This window comes from Strix aluco, chromosome 4 (genome assembly GCF_031877795.1).
Source record: "Strix aluco isolate bStrAlu1 chromosome 4, bStrAlu1.hap1, whole genome shotgun sequence".
Classification (NCBI taxonomy): Eukaryota; Metazoa; Chordata; class Aves; order Strigiformes; family Strigidae; genus Strix; species Strix aluco.
The window spans coordinates 81078377-81098008 of NC_133934.1; the positions used below are offsets into that span (position 1 = coordinate 81078377).

The 19632-nt window shown below is 37.6% G+C and overlaps 1 protein-coding gene across 3 annotated transcripts in view; it reads left to right on the top strand.

Moving 5' to 3' along the window:
• Positions 1-3072: 3072 nt before the first annotated feature.
• EDNRA (endothelin receptor type A) overlaps positions 3073-19632 on the top strand; it is a 35007-nt gene continuing 18447 nt past the window's right edge. The window contains exons 1-3 of one of the 3 annotated variants that reach the window (XM_074823783.1): positions 3073-3157; positions 6501-6979; positions 18198-18325. In XM_074823783.1, coding sequence (XP_074679884.1) covers positions 6578-6979; positions 18198-18325 — 530 coding nt within the window. In that variant the 5' untranslated portion in view covers positions 3073-3157; positions 6501-6577. Of the gene's footprint in view, positions 3158-3359; positions 3518-3868; positions 4344-6500; positions 6980-18197; positions 18326-19632 lie in introns of those variants that run through there. The other 2 variants (XM_074823781.1, XM_074823782.1) reach the window with 2 other exon arrangements.

Genomic DNA, 19632 nt, shown 5'->3' on the forward strand with positions numbered 1-19632 from the left:
CTTACCTTTTCTGGTAGGTACTCTTTTTAACTGAATTATTCTAAAGCTGCTGCTTAAGTGCATGTCTTGTCAAAGAACAGAAAACCTACACAAGATACAAATAATATCTATGGTTTAGATGATTCTTTTTTTTGTTTGTTTTTTGGTGAGATGCAACTTCTGACTGAACCAGGGTTAGTAAAAGTTGAGAAACCTGCCCACCAAATATTTTTCAAACTAACATGTTTCTATGAAAAGTTTTGGATTTGCTGAGTTCCTTTTTATTTCAAAAAAAAAAAGAAAGCAAAATTATTCACTAGATCTACATATTGAATTCAAAGTGAAACAGTTAACCGGTATTTTAACCAAAGTATCTACGTTCATTTTTCCAAATTATCCAAGTGGCTCCTAACATAATTTGTACTGCCTCTTGAGGGAATGAAAATTATATCAGAAATCAAGTGGAAGAAAGCAAAATAATAAGATATTTAAATACTTTGCCATGAATAACTCTTCCGATTTTCTGAAAATGCTACAGTTTACAAACACATCAACTGACTGCTTATGAAAATGCCAGTTATAGACAATATCTGGTTTTGATTTTGGTCTTTTGAATCTCAGCAATGCAATCAGCTCCATGAGCTGATGAACATATGTTCATATTTCATACCAAATCCGGGGAGGTAAGTGGCTTAACAGGTAATACATTCGCTAAATATTCATTTCATTCAAATAAAATGAACTCGTCCAAACACAACTAAAGAGCCTTTTTCATTGCCTCTGAGGTACTTGTATAAAGGCACTGCATCTCCAGTTTCATTAGGCTAGTAATTGAAACTTTTACTTGCCATAAAACATTCCTTTCTAATACCTGAAGGCTTCAGGAAAATGAATAGCTTTACAAAACGTTGGGAGTCTTCTTGAAGCATGACTCCAGCTGCAAAACCCAGGTACCCTTAAAACTGAAGTATAATGGATTATTTTGTAATGAGACTAATATGTTGCCCTTACTCTGTATCTCTGAAATTATGCAAGACAAGCTAAGTCGTTTGCTGAAGACACATACCAGAAGAGGTCAGAGGAAACACTTTCACTGCCCTGAATCTGGAAGAGAGAGTCCTCGGTCAGGAACTCTTCCATAAAAAATGCAAGCACAGGATAGCAGTCCTACCATGATGGTGAAAGTGTCTCTAATAGCTGAAAATATCTTGGTGTAAAAAAGTGTATTTTATCACTTTTCTTAGTTACTGAGGTGAACTGCATTTGCAAACGCAGTTTTTGGATAATTCATATATGACAACTTCCTCTTCCATGTTACTTTCCTGAACGCTGTAAAAAAACCTAGCAGGAAGAATTAAACATAACTTTTAAATTCAACTTAGTTTAAGACAGGAATTCAACTCAGTTTTAGACACCTAAAAGATTGAAGACAGAACAAAGGTCCAACTAATAAGTAAGCAACAACATTAATAACAAAGAACACAGAACTGAGCAATGCAGTAATTTCTAATAATACCATTTATGTGGGCTGGCAATAATGGAAGCATTCACAATGGTAATAAAGAGCTCTCTTTTTTCATATTTTGAAATAGATCTTTAACGGCATCACTAAATTGGATTATTTCATTTAATAGTAAATATAGTTATGCATGGCAGTGTCTGAATATATGATGTAAACCTTCCAAATTAATGGAATTAGGAATTGGAAGGACAAATGTGTGTTTGAATGAGATCAGAAATATAAATTTCATCTTTTTTAACAACTCTTGTTGTTTAGACATAAAGGTCAAATGATCCTAGGAAAGGAATAGGGTGTTAAGAAGGTTTAGAGAACTTATAAGTGATTTAAAAATTGCATTCGATAAAGTGCTCTAGAAAGTGTGCATGATCTTTACATCCTTTCTAGCTCTTCAACAGTTTTTCCAACAAGTTATCATACAGATGATTCTTGACAAAGCAAATCATTAGTACTAAGCCTCTACTACCAAACTGTAAAGAATTTAAAATGACTTTTACCAATATATAGAGAACTTAGTGCCTTATCAGCATTTATTCAACTTCAGGGAAACTTGAAATTTTGAATTAAACTTTTCTACCTGATTTGCAAACCATAGGGTCCTTGTGATTTTCAGCCTGAACACTTATGTTCCTTCAAAGATCTTGTGTTTTGACACATCATTTAACTGAGATGACTTTCTAAAAGAAATAATGTATTGCTCTTCTTGTTGATCCAGATGCTTGTTTTTCCTGTTCAAGATCTGTCAGATGGTTTAAAATGTCTACAGAAACATTCTTGTAACTATGCAGAAGTCATAAAGTTCAAAACCATTTCTTACACAATTTAGTGCCAGATATTTTAATTCTGTGGGCCACTAGCATCACATTTTCTATTGTTCTTCTCGGTCTGTTTTTACTGTTTTAGGACCACATATTTTTATAACATATTTAGGAGGACTGACTTTTTGCATTCAAATGAAGCCCATATATGTTTAGAGAATAATTTCTGTGGTACAGCCAGACGGAAAGTTGCGATGAAATGAGGATCCTGAAATGATTCAATGAGAGACTCAAAATTTCTTGAACTTGCTAGTGTGAAGGGATTTTTGAAACAGTATCCTCTACAAGCTGCTCCCTCTGATACACTGGTAGTTTTCCATAATGAGAAAAGATTATTACAGAATCACAGAATTCTGATACACTGGTAGTTTTTCATCATGAGAAAAGATTATTAGCTGTAAGAGACCTTCCCACTTTTTCTACATGAGTTTTTCTGTACCACTACCTTGACAGAAGAACAGTATCAGGAAACACAGGAATGCCAGGAACTGCTACACTTTCATTATCTTTGTAAATGCATTTTTGGTCTTGGAAACTAAGAGGTATTAGCAAGGTGTCCTGGATGGACCACAGAAATTTTCACCCAGGAACAGTCACTGTTTGGGGAACCCAGCATTGCTGAAACTGTTACACATCGAGTTTTACTGATTGTCTTGGAAACATTAGCATCACCCTGGCCAAACCGGGGGCGGGCGGGGGGGGCAGATGTAAAGCAAAAGCGGTCTATTTCATCGTGAGATTTTTATCCCCGCTCAGGTCCCATCGGACACACAACCCTGCCGAGCCCCCCGTGTGCTGCCGGCGGGCAGGGGCAGGAGCGGATTCCCCTGGCTGGGCTGAGGTGAGTCCGGCGGAGCAGCGCCGCTCCATTTCAGCGAGGAAACAGTTAAAGAGCACAGTGTTCCCCCGTGCCCGGGAGGCAGCCTTTGTGTTTAACATTGGCAGGGGCTCAGTTTGGGCTGGAGGTTTGTTTTAATTGGGGGAGGGGGCAGAGAAGAAGGGGACGCTCTGACTTCTTCAGTCCGTCTCGTCTCTTTGACTGATTCAGCGGAGGTGGAGATTTTCAATCCCACCCAGTCAGGCGCGGGATCTGGTAGGACTACCCCGGGAAAAGCCACTCGGAGGAAAATCGCAGCAGCAGGAGCAGCCGCAGCCGCAGCCGGCGGCGCGGCAGCGGCGCGGGCGCGGGCGGAGCGCGGCGGTGAGTGCGCGGGGCCCGGCCCGAGCGGCGGGGGGCTGCCAACCCCGCTCCCCAACGCTCCGGTAGCGCCCGGCTGGCGGGGGGCACCCCTGGGTGCTCGCTGAGGTGACGGGGGTGCGCCCCTGGGTGCCTGCGTGGGAGCGTGGGGGTGGGAGTGTGTGTCTGGCTGTGGTTGTGTGTGTGTGTGTGTGTGTGTGTGTCTGTGTGTGTCTGTGTGTGTGTGTGTGTGTGTGTGCCTGCGTGCGAAAGAGGGAGACCAGGAGACAGGCACAAGGCAGCTCGGGATAACTATTCTTAAATAAAGTTTAACAATCTCCCCATCTCGTCAGATGCTCTCTGTAGGCTGCAGGGGAGGCGGTACCGATTTGCCAAGTGCCTGTTGGAATTGATCTTTTGATAGTGTTACAAGCGGAGAATGTTTTCTCTGGTGTTCGAGGAAGAAATCTAAGGCAATTATCCCAGCAGCAAAGAGCGCTCGCTGTGCTGGAGGGGGAGACAACCAGGAGAAATTCGCCTTGTCGGCAGTATTTCTTTCAGCGCTTTCGTCCCCTGGCGAAGTTTATTTGCTCCTCTTTACATCTCAGCTGCCTTTTGGGCAGATTAATCCCTGTTAACGTTTTAGCTTGCCTTTAAGACTTGGAACAATTTCATTTCCTATAGTAGGTCTCTTCTTGTGAATCTCGGCACGGGAATTTTTCTGGCTTGATACCCCAGGCAAGTTAGTTTTGTTCTCAGCATCTGCGGCTGCTTCTGCGGTGCTGTAGGAGCACAGGCACAGCACATGCATGTGGCCTCCAGATGAACACAACCACCTCCCACACTCCAGGTATTCAGATTACATGTAAAGCAGAATACGTTATTACAAAAAGTTAGTATGGATGCTAGTATGCTACTTATATGAGGCAGTTTGCATGTTCTGTTCTGTAACAATATAAATACTTTGAAAATGTGCTCAGAGGAATGAAGGACGGCCAGGAATACGTAAAAAAAATATCCTTAGAAATTATTACATTAAAATTTTCTAGTTTTATTTCTTATGGAAAAGTTTCTTCCGGGAGAGGGAAAACATGGTAATTGGCAATTTTGTTCCTAGCTCTGCACGCTGGCTGCATGATTGCCGTGCTACCACCATCTTCATATAATACACATATATCAATTTTTCACAAGAAAATGAGGAGGATACTATCACATTAAATGAGGAGGATACTATCATAATCACTAAAGCATAGGGCTGTGGTTTCTCTTCATAGCTGTATCACATTTACTCAGGCAAGTATGAACTTGGGAAAGTCATTTAAATCATTTGTGATTCAGTTTTTCCATTTGTAAATCAGGGAACCATAATCATCATAAATAATAAAAGCATTAATACTTGCCTGGAAAGAGTTACAGTCAAATATGTCTGTTGTTTCTCATATGATTCTAGAAACCTAAAGTGAAAGCACTTACATCATGCAAACTGTTGCTAACTGCCCCGAGATACCATCGTAACCGGCATTTAATAAAGGATTTACTATTTAGTATATTAAACTTTAAAATCGAGTGCATAGGAACGCACAGTTGGTCAGATCCTCATCTGAAATATACCAACATAAAAGAGTGTAAATGTGGGTCCCTGCTCTGGGAGGGATAGCATGCTACATGCCAGACAGGAATACTCAGGTTAATGTTGCATTTGCTGATGTATACAGGTACACACACACACTTCTACAGACCACACACAACAGAAGAGGGTAATAGTAGTAAATATTTACACTGTGGCTGGGTCCAGAAGTCCTAGCAGTACATTGTCTCCCACATTCTTTCTCTGGTAAATTTTTTTCTATAAACTCTGACTTAATAGCCCCATAGGGAACGAAATTAGGGATTCATTTATTTAAAAGGATTCTCCCAAATCCTTAATGTGAGTCCCTAGAAATCAGAAAGTTATAAATACTTTCCTTTCTACTCTTGGCAACACTGCAGCACTTTGTCTTGTTTTGCATATACGAGTTGTGTAAAAAAGTATCTTAAATTAAACTGAGGCTTCAAGGAAATGGACTTGAGTGGCCGCCTTGGTTTCCCTGGAGGTGTAGTATCTGTACCCACTGTAGCAGGGAGCCAGCTCAGATGGTTACACATAGGCAGTTGTACTTACTGGGACGGAATGCTACGATGCTTCCTTTCCTACCTGGAAATGTCATGAGTTGTTGCTTAGAATGCTAAACTAAGTATTTTTTATCTTTGAGAGAGCTTAAATTTTTCTAATTAGCTCCGTCATGGCTAAGTACTGCATGTGAGTTGCAATGACATTCAAGAACCAGACAACACATAAAGTTTGAAGGGTTTTCCTGGCCAGAGGTCTACCCTGAGACTATAAAAGTCTCCCTCCTAATATTTAGGGACTTTGGATCTGGTCCAAGATTTGATCTGAAATACATGTATTCTCAGTCTTCATTTGACATCCAGGTAATTATAAAGTAAAAGAAAACTAATACACAGCCTCATTGTTGCAATATATCAAAAATACTCGGAAAATTAACAAATTGACTATCTTTAATTATGAATGCAGTACTGTTACCTAAGTTTTTCAAAGAAAAAATACTTTTTCTTTTAGCTAAAATATCATTCGGCATCTCCAAGGCCTCTCTGCTGGTACATTTTTCTTGCAAGACTATATTTTAAAACAGAACTTCATCCACCATTATTTTTCCATTCATACACAAATTCTATCTCAAACTAACGGGGTTTTGTGGGATCTCATTTGTATAAGGTGTCAATCACTTACGGAATTTTTTGTGTGCCTTTTGTCAGACAGTTAATGTGGGTAATCTAGATTTCAGAGTAGCACGGTGATTATAAACAGGTGTCTATATGTATGTGCTGTAGAGACTCTACATTCAAATACCCTTCCTAAGTGAGAAACAATGTGTGTGAGTCTGCCTGTTGTATTGATTCTGTGTTTCTTTCTTCTCTTTTGTTTTTGCTTATTGTTTCTCTGCAGGTGAAGAAGTGAAAAGTGTCTCACTGAAATACTGAAAAAACCCTGTCTCACTGAATTTGCTCTTTTGGGACTCGAGGATGGAAGCCTTGTGTTTAAGAGTCTCCTTGCTGCTGCTGGTTCCAGGATTTGTCCTCAGTGACAGCTCTGACAGATATGCTGCCAATCGGAGTGACTTGGGAAACTACCTTTCCACTTTCTCAGGGATTGAATCCAGCATGCTCCTCACCACCAGACAGCCCCTGGTGTCCAACCAAACTGTCAAGTGCTCCCAGCAGACAAAGATTGCTGAAACTTTTAAATACATTAACACGGTGGTATCTTGTGCTATTTTCATCGTTGGAATGGTTGGGAATGCAACTCTGCTGAGGATCATTTACCAGAACAAGTGTATGAGGAATGGCCCGAATGCACTGATAGCCAGCCTGGCACTAGGAGACCTTATCTATATTGTCATTGATATTCCTATCATTGTGTACAAGGTAGGGTGCAACATCAATACATTCTAATTGCAGTTTCTTTCCGACTACACTGTCTGTTCTCTATGGTTACTTGCGTGTCTGAGTAGTGCTCTTTTGTCAATGAATACAACTCCTTTTTGTTCTCAGGTTTCACCTCCGTAAAGAAAAAGTATATCTCCTTTTAAAGATGCTGTAGCTCTGAGCTCTTAACCAGTGTGGCCTTGGGCGTTTCACAGGAACTCTTAATTTATTATAGCTACTATAGCTAGCAAAAAAATTTATAAGGGAAGACTTTTTATGTTCTCCTCCTTGATGGACATACAGCATTGGACTAGTTTCTATTTTTGGAATATCCTATTGTTTCTTTATGTTTTTACAGAAAATACTCTCTGTGATCTGCAGGCTTCATGTTATGACTTTGTGGAGAGAAATTATATCAGTTAAACTGAGGGTTAAGGTTTTAATTTAGTATTCATTAATAGCAGATTGTCAAAATTATTCCAGAGTTAGTAATATCCATTATATCACAGAACATTTTTGAAATCTTAAATCCCACCTGGATTTGTCAAAATATGAAAAGGATCCTCAGCAGTTCTTTAATCTGGTATGAAGTTATCCTGTCCCAGTTTTTTTTTACTTTCCATTTTCATTAAACAAAGCCATAAAGCAGTGCTTTTTCTGATACAATATATATTTACTAATGTAACTTTCATGACTCCAGGACAGACTTGAATGAACAGAACTGAGCCCTTTTTTATACATCTCACTGAGATTAATTTAGGAAATTGTCAAAGAATTTTGTAAGCTTCTATCTGTATCTTTGTGGATTGTATACAGGTGCATAGCTGATGGGGTATTAGAATTTTTCTTTCCTCAGTAAAAACTTAAGGTGTTTCTGTTAGTAAATAAAACACTAAGTAATATAATGAAAAAAACCCATTTCTCACAATTTTGGCCCTTAAAGATTCTATAGACTTAACTTTTATTTACATGTGTTTTAAACAAAACATTTTAATGCACAACTTAATAATAACCAGTGTCCTGTGCTTTCAAATTGAATTTTAAAATTAAGGGAACAGTGATTTGAAAAGACGTATTTTGTATCTATATAACTATTGATATCATAACTATTGACCTGCATTATAATGCAGGTATTGATAGGACAAGATAATAAAAATTTGAATTCATTAATGTATTAAATATATGTATATGTGCATACATTACATTTGTACAGAGATCTATTATCTACAGTAAAATGCAGTACCTGGTTCTGGTCTTCTAGTAGTATAAATTACAGATAAGTCTTTTAACTTTAGCTGGTTTTAATATAATATAAATTTGAAATGAGGATAAAGATTGTTAATAATAATGAATGTGATTTAATGGAAATTCCAGTTTCCATTTTTCAATATTCCACCTGGAAAATCAAATAATTTGTTAATAAGATAGCAGATATCTGTAGAGTATTTTGAATTAACAAGTTGATGAGAAAGATTAGCCTTTGTCTGATTTGAGATTTACCTGTCTTCCATAGCTGTGTGGATGCCTAATGGGACATGGGATTGGGGTTCTGCATATTTTCATTATTCTTAGTGATCTGGACTCATAGGCTGGACTGCATCTCCCATGATGCATTACAGTTTCCTCCCTGGTAAATTATCCTGACGTGTTTATGGATAATTGCTAAGGCAGTGTTCTTCTCGTGGTACTTCTGATAAGAAATTTTAAGAAAAAATGGCATGTGAAATCTGGAATTAATTTTGGTTTTCAGAATTGCCTTTTGATGGTATTCTGAAAATTCTGTAGAAGTTTAGTTAAAAGTAACAAATGATATTTTTTACATTCCCTTTATTACTTTGCAATACATTTTTTCTATTAATTTTCTGACACATCTTTGGCATTCTATAGGTTTACTTGCCTTGCTATATCTTATATGATGAGCTGACCTGTGATCCTGAACAAATGAAATTACCTTAGCCTATATGAAAATTTATTTCTGTGCTGCAGAGAAGTATTTGATAAAGGCTGTGAATGAAACTGCAGCACCTTCACATCAATGTATGTCAATTCCCACATGTTAGAAGGCAGAATTAAAATCACATTTACAAGCATAATTCTACCTTTTAGTAATTTTTTGAGTGCTTGAACCTCCAAAATAAATTACTTCAATGTTACCATATACAACCATCTTGTTGTATAAGGTTAGCTGCATGTATTCTGATACAGGGAAGCATTTATAGCATTTATAAGGGAGCTCTAGTACTTCTGATAAGAAATTCTATTATTATTTACAGTCTGTATTTCATATAAACCATTCAGTAATATGTCTGCTTACGTTAGGAGTTGATTTGAAAGTTTGTTAAATGGCATTCCTGTTTGTATCACCAGGGATCCTACAATCTGTGGCACTATTTAGCCCTTCCTGTTGAGTGATGGTATGAAGGGTGACCACTGGAAATACCACAATTTGAAAGTGGAAGTGATACTCTTATAAGGAAAAACAATTAAAGTGGTTTTATTTTTGTTTTAAAGTTTAAATTTTAAAGTATTTTATACACTTAGTTCCAAACTTTAAAGATTCTTTTAGTTTCAGAGTCAAGTCTCATGTCGAACCATGTATTAGTATCCTATATAAACAAACAGTGTCAAACACTTAATATCTCATAGGTCAGATGTTCATTTTTAGGAGGACAAAAGAGCTCTGAAATCACAATTAGAGTAGACAAGCCTTCATCTGCATATTAAAATAACCAATAGTACAGTATTAAGATGACCACATCGTATAGAACAAAATGTGTAATACTATGCAATTATAATGTAATATTAGAAACAGGTATAATCACTTTCGTGAAACTTAAGGTAGCTTTAACTATTTTGAAACTGCTTTCAGAAGAGAAGTAGGTAATGTTACTGATATTCAAATCCATTTTACAAATCCTTAAAAAGAAGCAGCTATAAGATTATAGTAATTGAAAATGTAAGGTCCCAGGAGAATCGAGATACGCATTTACACAATTGACAAAGATGTGATGCTGGGGCAAAAAACCCCAAGAAATTATGTAATTTATGTCAGCTAAAGATATGGTCACAGGTGTTTGACATTTTTATCCTTTCTTCATGGTACAGTAGGCTCAAAAATTCCCCCTTACTTTCTCCAATTACTGTAATTATATAGTGGATTCCCCTTAGCAATTTGTTAAATGGATTGAGACGTAAGTAATAATCACTAGCTTCCTTTGAAGATATTCTGGATGTATTAAAGCCCCATTACACTTAATTACCACTAGTATATCCACCTGTAGTATCAAATCAATATTAAAACAAATTGGATCTTACAGGAAGGGTGCCAGGTATAAATCCAGCCTTAATAGACCAAACTAAGACAATTTCATTTTCAATCACATTTATAGCACCTGGACGCAAACAGTTTCCTCTTTATCCAAAACATACCCATCTTAGACATTCAAGATGTCAAAACCTACAGCCTCCAAATCAGTAAGAATGACTTATGCTGCTGTAGAGGTAGGGTTAAGAAATAAAAGAAATCTAGAGGTAGCACAGGAATTAATCACTGAGTCCCGAAGGCAGAAGTTACCCAAAATGAGAGGGGGAAGGGAAGTCCATCAGGAATCTGTTCTCTCCATTTACAGATTACAGCTTCCCAGCAGAAACTGTTTAATGTGCATAGCAAGGTAGGAGTTAAGGAAGACATTTTATATTCTAGTTCTTAGTTCAAGATCCATTCTGCCTTTAACTAATGGCTGTACTTTGGAGGGGTGGGATGTATGTTCCCTTCAGTGCACAGGCAGCTCCTCCCTCATCTTCAATTTCACATCTCATGCCTGTCTTGCTGTTCTGTAGATCTGTAATACTGTACAGTACCTAGAGACTCTAGGTTTAACAGAATATTTTAGTATGTTCACTCTCTTCATTTTTCAATCAGCTGAACTCTGCAGATAACAAAGAATTGTTTTGTTTGTGCACATCCAGGGTTTACCAGTTCTGTAGTAATTTCTTAGCAATCCTGTCACTCTCTTTAGCAACACACAAAAGACAACAGGGCTGGAAGAATAACAAAAGCAGTATTTTGCCCAGGGATTAAAAAAATTATTTTCAACAAATCACCGTGCACATAAGCACACCTTGCAGTTCATTTCCCTGAAGAAGAGCAGCACAGCTTGAGAAACAGTCTACCTAAATGGACAGGAAGTCAGCCAACACCACCGAACAACAAAAAAGAAACTAATCCTACTTTGTAAACAGCAAAAATACCACAGGGGAGGTGTCTAGAGTTGTTAGGAATGCTTTACTGCTAAGTAGATTTTTGTGATAAATATAAATATTTTAACAAGAATGTAAAACTTTGGATTTAATTTTTTTACCAGTTAGTTGAGATAGAATGTGCTCCTTCAAAAACAGAGCATTTGTTTTCTTACCTTTCAGGATCTCTTGAAGAAAAATCTATTTTCTCTCGTGTAAAAACTATACATTCCCTTCCATAGCTGCCTAAGCAGGAAGAGAAGACTGTACGCATTCATGAAATGGCATGAGACCCTCCGCTACCTCCACCTTTACTCAGCTGGGCAAAGATGAGCAAAATAGCAGAAAAAGCTGTGTTAGGGCAATTCAGTGGAAAAAATGTCTTTGATGGTTCTCATGCATCCCCACATAACCTTTCTTCCTTCCAGAAAAAAACACAGTCAGTCTTTTATCCGCCCAAAGTGGAAAAGAGGCAGTTCTTGGTTGTAGCAAAATTAGGAATGTATTTCCTGCAAAGAACAGTTGAAGAGATGCAGTGTGCCTTCTCTACAATGGCAGGATCATGAAACTAAGTATAAGGGAAAAAACAAGTTATACTGGAGTTAGCAGAAGCCTGAACTATCATGTCACCATGATATGCTCAATAATGGTCTTGTGCCCTGCATTATAAAGGTTAGCCTTGTTCTTTCTTTTCCTCTACTTCTCTTCTACTCACTGTCCTTTCCAAAGTTGAGGCTTTTCACTCCAGCAGTGGGAAGGGAAGGAATACCTAGGGATGGGCTGTGTTCTCTCTCCTTCACTCGTACAGCTCTCCCTCTTTCCAGCAAAGTGGTGGGGCACAGCTGAGTTACATACGTGGGATGACCAACAGTCTGTTGGTCCCAAGCAAGAAATTATGAGGATTGTTCTGCAATGCAATTCCTTCTGGGAAATATGGGCTGTAGGAGGAAGAAAAAGGCTTGAGAACATGCAATGAATTCTTGTCCTATGAAGTTTGATGGGGCAGAAGGGTCCCAGCTGAGTCACTGAATCAAAATACCACAATCAATATACCACAAGTAGGAGACTCAATCTACCCTTCTTCCTAACTAACCAGTCTTACAGATCAGAGACAGGAGGAACACTTCAGTCAGAATCATCATCTTTTGTTGCTTCATGCAGTCAGATCAGTGGTGTAGACCTTGAACATGTCTGTGGTCAGTTAGATTTCACCTGGATTCCAACCAAAGCACCAGGTACCATATTTGGCTCATGCCTTGAAGCAGACAAGGGCATACATAATTGTAGAACACAACCTGAGACAGAGCTTTACCAAGACAGCTCAATGTCTCCTAGAGGAAACTAGCCTTAAAAAGCAAACAAACAAACCCTAAATGTGCTGATCTGACAAAAACACAGGAATTTCTCCTGTCTTTCATTCTGGGCTATGTTGCAAGGAAAGGAAATCACCCCAGAATACACTGGTTTTTTTAACTCCTACTCCACAGTTAGAAGATGCTGGTCACTTATACAACTAGGCATTATCTAGACAAACAGAAATCCACTGGTTTGGTCCCTTTCTCCATTACTGCACAAGTGTGACAAAAGTCATGGAATAAAGAAGGTATTTCTGTTTGTCCTGCTGAAGACAGAGGAGAAACTCTGACTGCCAGGGTTGTGCTGGAGTTGTTCCATCAGTATCACTGAACACTTATACGCCACGAAACTCAGGACAGTACCCTGCATGGGGGTGACACGAGGGGCAAGCACGATCTGTTCAGTTTCTGGGAAACAGATCTTGTGTGTCAGTACAACAGTGGTCTCAAGCGGATATAGGAAGAGGATGGCTCTAGAGCACTACGGTGAGATCAAAGCAGGGAAGGGCAGGTATGAAACCTTTGCTTTCAGCTTCAAGGCCATGTGGCAGAGAGAGAGGACCTCTTGACATGTAGCTGTTGAACCAAAGTAGTTTTTACAGAGCAGCTCAGAACCAGCTCATATCCAGCCCCTAACCCAGTCCATCTATTTTGGGCTGAGCTCCAGGGTCATCATCTGCTTGTAAACACACAGGATCAGCCTAATATTAGATAAACACTGTGGATGCACATGAGCATGTACTGCTGAATACTCCTGTGGTTGGATTATAACATTCTCTCCTTTAGACTATATATAAATTGCTTGGGATGCACAGTGGGACTTTATGTTTTGTACATCAGCTAGCATACTAATGGGGGTTAGAAAATAGCAACAGCACTAGAATAAAATCAACTGAGTGACATTTAAAAATCATTCCAAAGGAATGTTCTCAGTGCTGCTGTCTTGTTTGTTTCAAGCTGCAGCGTCAGGGCAGAGAGGCCATATAAAGCAACAGAGAAGGGGGGATGCTCAAGGAAGCTGTGGCTGTCTGGTCACTTTGCTGAGGCTTTTTAAGACCGACAGTAGAACCTTGAAATCTTGGTTTCTGATTTCAGTGTAAAAATATGCTGTTGACTACACTCTTGTTGCTCAGGAATTGCACCACAGTCAAACTGTATGAAATACTCCTAAATTGCAAACTGCACAAGGGGAAAAGTGCATTTCCTTTGCTGCATGTCTTATTTTGAAACCTCAGAGATTTTGTGAGGGTGTTTGCAAAAACACAATCCGTTTGACCAACTCATGGAGAACTGGGATACAAGTTGGGATAATCAGCCTAATTCCTCCAATCCTTGTGCCTTGAGAGAAAATGTAATCTGCTAAAATTTTATACTAATTTTGTTTGGATATTGAAACATGCAAAAGCACTAGAAGAGCAGAGGCAGTAGTCCCAGTTCTTATATTGTATCTAAGTAAATCAGGACTAATTGAATTAAATTCCTGGGCCCATTTTTTTATACAAAATAAATGTGTTATTTCTCTCTGAAGTTTCTGTACCCTGCTAGGGCAGAACAAAGGGCAATGGACTCATTTTGATGTAAAATTAGTAAAACCAAGGACAGGATCGGATCTGCTGACTAAAAATATCTACAGAAGAAAAAACTGGCACCTGATCCAAGGGGAAGTAATGAATGCATAGCTGATGTGGAATGATAATGGAGTATACTCATGGAAATGATTGCAAAGTTAATCTTAAAAATCAAATAACTTAATTCTGATCCCAGTGATTTTGATTAAAATCAACTTGAAAAGAATGTCTAATGATTTGGTACTGATGTTACTTAAATTAGTGGAAAGGTGTGAGAAACAAAAGGAATAAAATACTTTTAATCTTCAAAAAGGAGAGCTTCCTGGGGTACTGGGAAGATGTGTACATGCTGGAACCATGATAAAGCCTCCGTGTGAGGAGTAATGAGTTAGTGAACCTTTTTCAAGTACAACACTTTTCTTTTTGAAGCTAATACTTGCCTTGTAGTAACAGAGTTTCACAGTCACTACAAAGCGCTTGTTCATTTCTATTGCTGGGTATACGCTACAGCTACAGTCAGTGCACATAAATGAATAGGTGGCTATCTTTCTGTTGCCTTTTAAAGTGTGACCTATAATGATCAGTTGCCTTTTAAAGTGGGATCTATAATGATAAATCAGTTTGGGGGCTCTGGTTGGCACAGGGGATTGACAAAATCTGCTAGGGCCTCTTTTTCCTGGCAATGCCATTTATAATTTAGCCTTCACCCAGCGGTTCCTGAAAACTATTCTGATTTTACCAAAACCCAGATGAGACTCTGGAGCTGAAATTCCATGTGACTACAACTGGTTGAAGAATTACCATGGATTCAGATCACCCCTTCTTTTTCCAACATTTTTTCCTGTGGCCCTGACATAAACTAAAGCCTCATGCAAGAGTTTCAGGCAAAAGGCAAACGTATGCCCTGCAAATATTTGTTATAATATTACAAATCTATCTAGAAAATGATTCTGCTGGAGCTTTCAATGTATTCCATTCAGTCTATAAAAATCAGAGGATCTTATCAACAGCTTGCAGGTATAATCTCATTACCTCTGTTATGGAAGGTACTGACAATAGTTAAATCACCAATCCTAGTGATCCATTCCCTAGCCTGCTGGCACAGGGGGGATTTGCCTTCATCAAACATGATTGTCCTAAACTGGAATACCATTGCAAAGGTGCTCATATTTTCTCTGCTGTGATCTTGATGGTAAATAAGATGCTCAGCTCTCATTGAAGAAGGCGAGAGTTCTCAATATGTCAGAAAACACACAGCAATATATAGTAACAGAACAAGAGCAAATAGATCCACATTTATTTGATATTCTAACACTCTCAAGAAATAATGAGTAGACAAACTTGGATTGATCCTATAGCTTAAGTTGAGAAATCTCATTTTAATATTCAGCTGAAGAGAAAAAATAATCCAGTAAAAATATAATGCCTAAGAGATAACCCCTTTCCTATTTAATGAGCATACACATAAGTTTGCTTCATAGTATTAACACCCAGTGGGCTGAAAACTATGAATTGTTAAAATCTGTCTTGAAATACAAGTAATCAAATGACAATATGAATATGGTCCTAGAGAGACACAGGCAGCATGTAGTACATAGCTGCTTCCAGCATTTTCAAGGTATTATTTGGGGGAAAAAGAGCACAAGTAATTTAGCATTGTGATGAATGGTGAGGGGATGTGAAAAAGTCAGATCAGGACTGACTATAAAGAAATGATGACTTCCTACAAATCTGGCATTCAGTGACAAACATCCTGTACTCTACAGCAAAGTGCTGTGAAAACACAGAAAGGTAACTCCTACCTTAACTGAGCTAGACAGATGTGAATTTTAACTCCCCATAGCTAACATTTATATTGTTAAGGTAGTGATTATTACTATATTTCAATTTAACAGTAATTTAAATAGAAATAAAATGTTTACTTTGAATACTATGGTCCTGAGCTACAACCAAAATTTGGTTTTCTAATTCTACAGACAGAATCCACCCACTCTCACTAGACGAGTGTGTTTCAGAGCCTAAGCTTCTGCTGAAAAAAATGTCTAGTCCTTGTGATTGCAAAGATAACTCTCAAAATGTGAACTGACTGTAAGTAAAGAAGTCTGCCCAAGTATGAGGGTGGCCTGGCAGAACAGGTCTGCAAGAAAGTAACCTCTGAAAACAACAATTCAGATTTCTGTTGATTTAATCATACACCAAACAGTATAATCTTTGTTCAGTTTTACCTGTAAAAATGTTACAAATACATGATTCATAAATTGTGTTTATCATTGAAAAAATACAACTAATTTTTTCATGCAGAATGCAATGGCGTCAGTCCTTCCTCTTTTGTGCAGATTGAAGTATGGTTCCTTGTTTTCTCTTTTCCTTTTCGTGCTCTAGCCCAGGGACAGCACATCACACATACTGTATTTATTGGAAATGCTTGTTATGCCACCAGTTTATCTCCATCCCATGCACTTGAAAATAAAATTGTTGTGAAGTTTGAATCTATTTTAGTTCCATAAAACAGTCCCAGGTCTGGATCTGACTATCTTCAAAAATCCATCAGAATTAGGTTTTAGAAGCTTTCAGAAGTTTGGGGTTGACTTATTATTGTTACTCCATAGTGTATCATTTGCTGTCTTCCTCTGAAGCAAATAAAAACATTTCCAAATTTAGATGGTACCATCAAAATATTCTGTGATCTAGCCTTTGTTATTCTGTGATCTAGCCTAAGGCTTAATATAAATCCAATGACTCCACAGTAGTAATAATTATGTAATTATGCAGTAAGACAATTATTATTACTGTCTTTAAAAATGTGCCCCCTGTTTATTTAGAGGATACAACACCCACTAGGTTGTTGGCAAAGTTACATATCTGGCTCAAGCACTTGGTATTTTCATTTCAAATCCAATGCTTTCTATTACACAACCACTTTAACAGAATTGATAAAAGCAGAAGAACTGCTGGGCTATATCACACAAAGAACTCCTCTTACCTCTTGTTCAGTATCTGACCCCTGACAAAGGCTCAGTACCAGAGACTTAGGGAAGAAGATTAAAAAAACGACAGTGCCTTCTGGTGAGAAGGTTTAGTGACTTCGTTTTTCAAAAGAACTATTCATGGTGACTGTAAGATCGCTTTCTTGAGTGGTATGAGCAAAGTTAGACCTCAGTACTTTGTATGGACTTAATAATTTTTCACTTACTACATTTACTTACATTGAACGTAATCTGCCATTTTACTGCCAGGCACCCAGCAAAGGGAGATCTTCTGTGACTCTGCAGTTGGTTGTAGATTTGATTGTCCTGAATAATTTTGTATCCTGTATTTTGTGTGTATACTTGTTCAAAGCTTTAACATTACAGCTAGAAAGCTTACTGCTTACATGCTAATTATTCACAACTATTCACATGAATCAGTGTATTCATGTTTGTTATGTAAACGCGTCCTTGGAAATACTAATCTAAACCCCAGCCACTCATTCCAAATGGATGCTTTTCTGTTGCCTCGTAGTACAGCCCACATGTATGTATGATGCTGGTCCCTTAAAACATAAGATGGAACAAATTATGTAGTTACAATATTTTCTCCACACACTTAAGAATCTGGCAGTGAATACTGTCATGAGTTGCATAGTGGTACATTTACAGTTACAATAATCTACTTGCGTGCAGCATGAGAATTTGACTCTGAGATATTTCATCATGAACCGTGAGTTATGCTTTGACTGCTTGGTTCTGGGACATGGTAATTGCAACCATGTATGACAGGGTTGAGTTAGATTTTCATTATTCACTACTGGTGGTGGAAGCACAATAATCAAAAATCTTTTAACAATGCAAGTTACTATTACAACAGTACAATGTCAACACCTAAGTTTAAACTTTCACCCTCTGTGCTTCTATAGTAGCAGTTAATTCCCAGATTCACTCAATACTAAGGAGATGCTTGAGGTAAGGAGGATTCAAGGTTACGATGGCTGTGTCTAAGACAAGAAATAATTACAATTGTTACAGACTTGTTAAGTTACTGTTTAAATATTCTGATTGGTTTATATCTTCTCTTTAGCTCCTTGCTCAGAAATGGCCTTTTGGAGATTCTGAATTTGGACAGTTTCTTTGCAAATTCCTTCCCTTTATACAGAAGGCATCGGTGGGAATCACAGTCCTGAATCTCTGTGCCCTTAGTGTGGACAGGTACAGTATGTTTTACTCTTTTGACAGACACTCTTTCTTGTCCTTGCAGTTTTCCTAAAACTTGAAAGCACTCAGTATGGTTTTCTTAGCAGGCAGACTACAGTAAAGATGTAACTTACACTCTGTTTTTTGATATCCTGGCTGTAAGAAAGCACCCCATCTGTGGCTCAAACTATAATATGAAGCCATTGAACTAATTATCATTTTTTAGAGGTATTTAAAAGCTCTAGTAAAGCATTATTTCAATTTCCTTTACCAGACAAAAATGTATTGGGATTTGACTCAGTATTCAGCCTTCTTTCTTTCATATGACCTCATGTTTTATTCGTATTTGAAGAGAATCATAATCTTTAGTCTTAAAAACAATTTTTTCAACTCACTGCCTATCGACCATAATTACAGTGTTTATTTTGATAGCTTTTATAGTTGAGTTTTATTAAAAAACACATTGGAAACTTGCTTTGATGGTTTGACATTCATAGTTTAAAAATTGATGCCTCTGCTAAAACTGCTCAGTAAAATACATAAACTTTTTGATAGAACAACAACTAAGATGCTTTTGAACATTATTCTTTTATGTGTTTTTTTCTTCATACATATAAGGCAATAGCAGATGAAAACTTCACTTCTGTAAAAGCTATTTTTATTGGTCTCAAGTTTACTTCACCATATTCTAGTCCAAAATATCAGTAATTCTGATACAGAAAATATTGATAAATAAATTATGTGTATTAGTACAGCAATACAAAGGTAAAAGAAACTTTAAATTAATCTTGGTTTGGTTTCATATAAAAGGTTAATGTACAAGGTTTGCAATGGATGAGTAATTTGGTAGTATCCATACCTGAAATACAGTTCCTTATTGCTTTAGTAACACATTAGCTGAAGCCAGAAACAAAAAAATGTGACACAGGCAAGTGTTCTATTTCCATTTTTGAGTCTGAGAACTATGAAAAGAATTCTATTTCTCAAAGAATATCTGCCCAGCATAAAATACAATCCCAAGGACTGCTCTAAGGGATAATTCATAGATCAAGCACATATGAAACAGAGAGTTTGTCAGATAAGTTCTGACCAATGCAGTTTCACTAGATTTAGTCCTACTGTTACATAAATTTTCATAAATTGGAAGTCAGCTGAAGCTACCTCTTTATATATGCATATATATATTTTTACAAGCACTGATTTGCTAATCCTCACAACAACCAAATGTTGTTTCCATTTGAGTATAAAGTCTTGTACGGGATCAGACTCAGACTATTTAATTTCCTCCTCCAGTTTACATGCTTTGCCAAGGACGTATTCTT